This window comes from Sinocyclocheilus rhinocerous, unplaced genomic scaffold (genome assembly GCF_001515625.1).
Source record: "Sinocyclocheilus rhinocerous isolate Xijiao unplaced genomic scaffold, SAMN03320098_v1.1 scaffold3187, whole genome shotgun sequence".
NCBI lineage: Eukaryota > Metazoa > Chordata > Actinopteri > Cypriniformes > Cyprinidae > Sinocyclocheilus > Sinocyclocheilus rhinocerous.
Window position 1 is genome coordinate 244,984 of NW_015643040.1, and position 7,081 is coordinate 252,064.

General features: G+C 38.0%; 2 protein-coding genes across 4 annotated transcripts in view; both read right to left on the bottom strand.

Annotated features, from left to right (window-relative positions):
- LOC107756943 (alpha-2,8-sialyltransferase 8F-like) overlaps nucleotides 1-2,924 on the bottom strand; it is a 19,695-nt gene extending 16,771 nt beyond the window's left edge. Inside the window, exon 1 of the mRNA XM_016574271.1 lies at nucleotides 2,779-2,924. Within this exon, the coding sequence (XP_016429757.1) occupies nucleotides 2,779-2,885 (107 nt within the window). The 5' untranslated portion in view covers nucleotides 2,886-2,924. The remainder of the gene's footprint in view (nucleotides 1-2,778) is intronic.
- A 3,241-nt stretch (nucleotides 2,925-6,165) lies between these two features.
- Nucleotides 6,166-7,081, bottom strand: part of LOC107756961 (mitotic checkpoint protein BUB3-like) — a 5,865-nt gene continuing 4,949 nt past the window's right edge. For all 3 annotated transcript variants that reach the window (XM_016574299.1, XM_016574298.1, XM_016574297.1), the window contains one exon: nucleotides 6,166-6,432. In XM_016574299.1, the coding sequence (XP_016429785.1) occupies nucleotides 6,181-6,432 (252 nt within the window). In that variant the 3' untranslated portion in view covers nucleotides 6,166-6,180. The remainder of the gene's footprint in view (nucleotides 6,433-7,081) is intronic.

The window sequence follows — 7,081 nt, forward strand, 5'->3', positions numbered from 1 at the left end:
GCCATGAGTGAAGCGCAGGAGTTGATCCGAGCTGTCTGCAGAGATGATGTGAGTGTGATGATCAGCTGCTCTGATGATGTCCCGTGATCAGACTCTGATGCTTGTCTTCTGTTCTGCAGCAGGAGCAGCAGCTGGAGTTCGGAGCCGTGTACACAGCCACCGTCACAGAGATCAGGTGGAGTTTAGCCTCTCACAGGTCTCAGTGTTTATTGTTCGGATCGAGTTAAAGGCATAGTTCACCCAAAGATGAACACTTGCTGCTAATAAACTCGCTCTCAGGCCATCCAAGATGCAGCTGACTCCTAGTAAAGAAGATTTTTAGCTGAAACCTTCTCCTTGGTGATTCATAAAATGCAAGTCAGCAGCTACCTGTCTTTGAGAATAAAAAAGGCAACACAAAATTAATACCCGTGGCTGTTACATTTAGTCGTTTAGCAGACGCTTTTATCCAAAGAGACTTACAAACGAGGACAATGGAAGCAATCAAAATCATCAAAAGAGCAATGATACGCAAGTGCTATAACAAGTCTCAGCGTAGCAAGTTTTTTTTTTAAAATATATAATAAATAAAAAGAATACAGATAGAATAGAAAAAGAAAAGAGCATAGAATAGAGTGTTAGAGGCCTTTTTTGCTTTTTGTTAATTGTATAATAAATAAAAATAAAACAAATAGACCGAATACAAACAGAATAGAGAAGCTAGTGTAAGTTTTTTTTTTAAAGAAAACAAGCAGTTAGTAAATGAATAGAGTGCAAGTCTGTTAAAGAATAGAATTAGAATAGAGAGTGCTAGATATCTTTATTCTAAGATTACATTGGGACTGTATTTACATAAATGGCTGCGCATATTCTGTCTCTCAAACCCGAAGAGAAGAAACTAACTGAACTGCCTCAAGAAATGCGGAGTAGGCTAATATATGAATTAATAACTCGAGTAATCATAAATTGTTGCAATTAAGTATGGTTTTCTATACAAAGCGCCTTCATTATCATCATCGAATACATATGATACATAGGCTATATCAAATAAACATTAACATGATTTAAAAGAATACCTATTATTGTAAAAAGCGCTATACAAATAAATTTGGCCTGACATAAAAACAATTGTTTCCAAATGGTTTACTCAATTGTTAAAATATATTAAAAGCAATATTTATAGCCAGGTTACATCGTCAATGATTGTCTACTAAAGAAACATTTTCTAAACGGTTTCATAACAAGAATATACTTTTACGATGTATTTTCCCACAGAACAGTGTTCAATAAAAGGCGGTATAGTTGATGACAGCGAGCCGCTGAACGCTAAAAAACGCCTCGCTCTGTCTGGTTTAAATTAAATTAAATTTATGCATTTAGCAGACGCTTTTATCCAAAGCGACTTACAGTGCATTCAGACTACACATTTTTTACCAGTATGTGTGTTCCCTGGGAATCGAACCCATGACCTTTTGCGCTGCTAGAGCAATGCTCTACCACTGGGCCATATATAGTTCAGATTCTTTAGATAACAGTCTTTATCTCGCACACACACCTCGTTATCACAGCGTCAGAGAGAGAGAGAGAGAGACAGAGAGACAGAGAGAGAGAGTTCAGATTCTTTAGATAACAGTCTTTATCTCGCACACACACCTCGTTATCACAGCGTCTCCGAGTAGCATATCATCTGCTTACGCCTGCGGGTTTTTTTTACGTAAGGAAGTTCCTGGACTGTTTGAATGAATATTGATTTAGGAACATATCCATATGCAAATTACAACAAAGCTATGTTTTATTGATGTTGAACATGACACTCAAAAGCATCACTGCAGGAAATGCAGGAAAAAAGTCAATATTTGCCTACAGAACGACATCAGACGCAATCAAGATCAAAATCATAAAAAAACTAACAAGACGCATGTAATGTACAGCGGTCCAAAACGAATGTCTGAAGTCACATTGACTGTAAGAAAGATAAACACATATTTAAAGTAGTGGTCGGAAATGCAAATAGTGTGCTATACATGAAGCTTTGTTTGTGGTTAGTGAATCATTTTCAAGTTGTTCCTCTGCTAGAGCACCTGTATGAATTCAGGTGAAATTTATTTGTGCTTTTCATACCTTTTTATGTTTTTCTTTACAGAACCCTAACCCTTGATTTTTATTTTTATTTGTAATTTTTTCTTTACTAAATGTTTTGCAATATTATCATTTTTGGCGCTGTTGTGGCTGGTAGATTTATGAGGCTGCTGCTAAAAAGTCACTTAATAAAATCTCCCATTAATCGCCAAAGGTGACTTTATACATCCACAAAAATGAAAAAAAAAAAAAAAAAAAACTCTCTTATTGACATTTAAATAAAATCGGCGCGGACATGATTTTGAGCGATTTAAGACCGTTTTGAACTGGGTGTTTGAAACCAACTTCGTAAATACATTTGAAAAATGAAATACGTAATTAGAGAGTTGTGTTTCATCATACCAGGCGTTTTCACACGCGATTTAAAATACTTCAGGAAAACATTAAGAGATAAAAATCTAAATCGACACACCGTGCGTTTCTTACACGGCACAGTCGTTCACAATGACAAGAAGAATGATTATTATAATCATATTAGAGTCATGGAAAATGTAAATATACTGCATTCACTTAAATTCTGTATCTTAGGCTTAGTTATTTCTTCAAAGTAGAGCACTTATTAAATTACATTTTGATTTTCAGAAGGAAAACTCATCGCAGTGACTCGCAGGATGATATGACTGATGATCAGAGAAGAAGCTGAAGAGTTAATGCGCTCACCTGGATGAGTGTGTGTCAGCTGTGTAATAAAATATCACACACACACTGTGAGAAACGACCAGGAGCGTCAGGAGCCTACAGATCCACCGGAGAAACACCAAAGCCATCACTGGAGCAAGTGTGTGTGTGTGTGTCTGTGATGGAGAACATAATGACACACATACGCACGTCAATAGCTCCGCCCCTCTCTACTGATTAAACTCATCACTACTCGTAAATGTTATTAAGTGACTGACAGTCTGGTGTGACGCCAATGAAGAACAACTAACCTGTGAGGTGCGGCGTCCCACAAGGCTCAATCCTTCCACCGCTCTTGTTTAGCCTGTATATGCTCCCACTAAATCAAATAATGAGAAAGAACCAAATTGCCTTTCACAGCTATGCTGATGATACCCAGATTTACTTAGCCTTATCTCCAAATGACTCCCTCTGCCAATCATACTGTGCGATGTCCGAACTGATTGCACTGTATTTTATGGATAATTATTTTCTATTCTTAACTATTTTAAATCAATTTTTAAATAATTGTAAGTTTTTAAATTCCTTGTTTTTATTGTTACTTATATTTTTTATGATTATTTTACTTCCTTTTATGCAAAGCACTTTGAATTACAATTGTGTATGAAATGTGCTATAAACTTGCCTTGCCTTGAAACTTAAAGGATGCGGATGAATGCGTTATTGACCTGATGCAGGATTACTTACAATCCTCCGCACTCGCCTCCACTTTAGAGAGCCACGCCCACATCTCAACGTCCAATCAGCATCGTATGATAGAACCAAGTCCCGCCCTACATTTATTCTATTTTTGATAATCCCTTACACTCATACTTCACACACAAAAGTGCTTTTTTCTCATTTTTGAAGTGTCACCATTGGCATTTAATGCAACACAGATTGACACAGTCCACAGATTTTACTAAGTGAGCTACTGAACTCTCTGTGAAGATAACAATGCTGCTGCCATCTTTCTGAAGTCATTTTTACCCTCCTGTAATTTGGCTCCAAATCTCAGGTGAAAACTGACAGTCATTAGTTTCATAAGGATTCCCGATTAAATCTGACGAGTTTTCCTACCTTGCAACAGCAGCACTGTTTACCTAAGGATGGAAAAGTCACTAAACCTCATTAACATTTTATGACAAGAGGAAATAAGTTTTGTGTTGATTCAACATTGTTCAATATTTGTGTCCAGTGACAAATTTAAACTTCACAGATCATGCACATCATATTAATGTGATTTCATTCAATCGCTACTACATGATAATTTAACTGCTCAATTTGTGCTTTAAATTACATACGATTCTGGAAAAATTATAAAGAATCTACTTTTAGAACTTAAAGTAATAATAGAGTGAATGACACCAGCTTGTTTCCAATATAACAGCTGGATGTGCCAGAACTTTCTTCAGTTAAACAAGGAAAAAACTGAAGTCATTGCATTTGGAAACAAAGATGAAGTTCTCAAGGTGAATGCATACTGTGCGATGTCCGAACTGATTGCACTGTATTTTAAATCAATCTTTAAATAATTGTACGTTTTTAAATTCCTTGTTTTTATTGTTACTTATCATATTTTTTATGATTATTTTACTTCCTTTTATGCAAAGCACTTTGAATTACAATTGTGTATGAAATGTGCTATAAACTTGCCTTGCCTTGAAACTTAAAGGATGCGGATGAATGCGTTATTGACCTGATGCAGGATTACTTACAATCCTCCGCACTCGCCTCCACTTTAGAGAGCCACGCCCACATCTCAACGTCCAATCAGCATCGTATGATAGAACCAAGTCCCGCCCTACATTTATTCTATTTTTGATAATCCCTTACACTCATACTTCACACACAAAAGTGCTTTTTTCTCATTTTTGAAGTGTCACCATTGGCATTTAATGCAACACAGATTGACACAGTCCACAGATTTTACTAAGTGAGCTACTGAACTCTCTGTGAAGATAACAATGCTGCTGCCATCTTTCTGAAGTCATTTTTACCCTCCTGTAATTTGGCTCCAAATCTCAGGTGAAAACTGACAGTCATTAGTTTCATAAGGATTCCCGATTAAATCTGACGAGTTTTCCTACCTTGCAACAGCAGCACTGTTTACCTAAGGATGGAAAAGTCACTAAACCTCATTAACATTTTATGACAAGAGGAAATAAGTTTTGTGTTGATTCAACATTGTTCAATATTTGTGTCCAGTGACAAATTTAAACTTCACAGATCATGCACATCATATTAATGTGATTTCATTCAATCGCTACTACATGATAATTTAACTGCTCAATTTGTGCTTTAAATTACATACGATTCTGGAAAAATTATAAAGAATCTACTTTTAGAACTTAAAGTAATAATAGAGTGAATGACACCAGCTTGTTTCCAATATTTATTTCCAAAAGGCAACAAATAATTTAAAGCGGTTTGTACAAAGCTCGAGTACAAAAGCTAATTGAGGACTAAAGCTCTTTAAAAAAAACATCTGTGATTCAATTATTCTATGAAATCAAGTAAAAATACTCTTCTCATCAAGCTTTAAGGTTGATTTGTGTTGAAGGAGTGAATGTCTGGCCTCGGATCTGTGACGATCCGCTCATATGTAACCTCTCGTTTGTTAATTTACAGAGAAACAAACACAAACACACACACAGACAGACAGAGTTCACGTGAGCTTCAAGGGTCAACGAATGACACCATGATGTATCGTGTTCCTCGCGTGACGGGAAGCCCCTCGTGATAGTGCGTCAGACGGCCCGGATGTATGAACGACCAGCCCTTCCTGGGAGACTCGACCGTACAGTCGTAACGCAGGAACCGACAGCCTCCGCCCTGATACACACACACACACACACACACGTTTACTTAGCTATCTAAATGTGGACATTCCATAGGCGTAATGGTTTTTATACTGTACAAACTGTATTTTCTATTGCCCTACACAAACCCTACACCTAACCCTACCCCTTAGACACACACACAGACAGACAGATAGACACACACACACACACACGGACAGACAGACAGACACACACACACGGACAGACAGACACACGGACACACACAAAGTCATTTCTCAGTCTGAGTCAGTGGGTTACACCAACAAAAACTGCATGTATAAGGGAAAGTGTTTATTTTACATTCTGTAACTTCACTGTTTCTCTGAACTTGTAAATAATTTTTTGTATTCACTGGTTCATTTTTAAATGATCCTGTGATGAATTAAAGACATTTATCAAAGTGCAAATTTTCAATGTGGTCTCTGCACCACAAAATAATGACTGTTTCAAACAGGTTTCCCATCCATCACTGGTCAGGCAAACTCCAGACTCACACTAATATGCTACTGAACACTGCATCTGTTCATAATCTGCATACAAATATTCTCTAGTTTAATGAAAGCTAATAAGCAAACATTCGAGTAATTCTGGCAGTAACAGTAATAAAGAGCGTGGCGTGAGTATGTGGATGGGTACCGGTGGCAAACGTGTTGTGGACGCTGTGGAAGGAGATGGCGTTGACCGGAAAGACCTGCTCGATGCCGTTCTCCTTCAGTCTGTGGCACTTGAAGGCGTATTTCTTCTTCTGCACCTCCAGACTGGGGTCCAGATACTCCACAGCGACTCTGCCCTCGATGGAGCTCAACACGTAACCCTGAAAACACACACACCTCGTCAACATGACCGACGCCAGTCTAACCAAACACTCCTACAGGGAGGAGTGCTTCACATCTATACCCCACTGATAATTAACCTATCATTTATTAATAAAACAGATAGTTTCAGTCCTGGATTATGATTGGCTGAGCCAGTTCAGTTGTTCTGAAATCACTAAACTACAGATTCCTGGGGCTTATTGCTTTAGTGTCTAGTGCTGGGCAGTATACCGGTTCATACCGAATACCGGTGTTTATTTTTGTTATGATATGAATTTTTAAAATACCGCAATACCGGTGTATGTCACTTAAACAACGTTCGGAACGTGACACTGTTTGAAAGGGGTCTCTTTTCACTGCTGCACTGTGGTGAGGGAACAGCTGTATGTGTTACTAAGCGTGAAAGTTCCGAAACTGAAGCTGTAGAACTAATAGAACGTGATGACAGAAGAACTCATCCACAATATCCACATTGACCGCCACAAATGGCGCTTTTCCACTGCGTGGTACGACTCAGTACGGCACGGTTCAGCTCGGCACGGTTTGCGTTTCCACTGCAGTTCAGTACCACTTTATAGTGGGCGGGATTATTCACATGTAGGATATCAGACCGAATCAGACAATCTAAGATTTGGTCAAACATGGCTG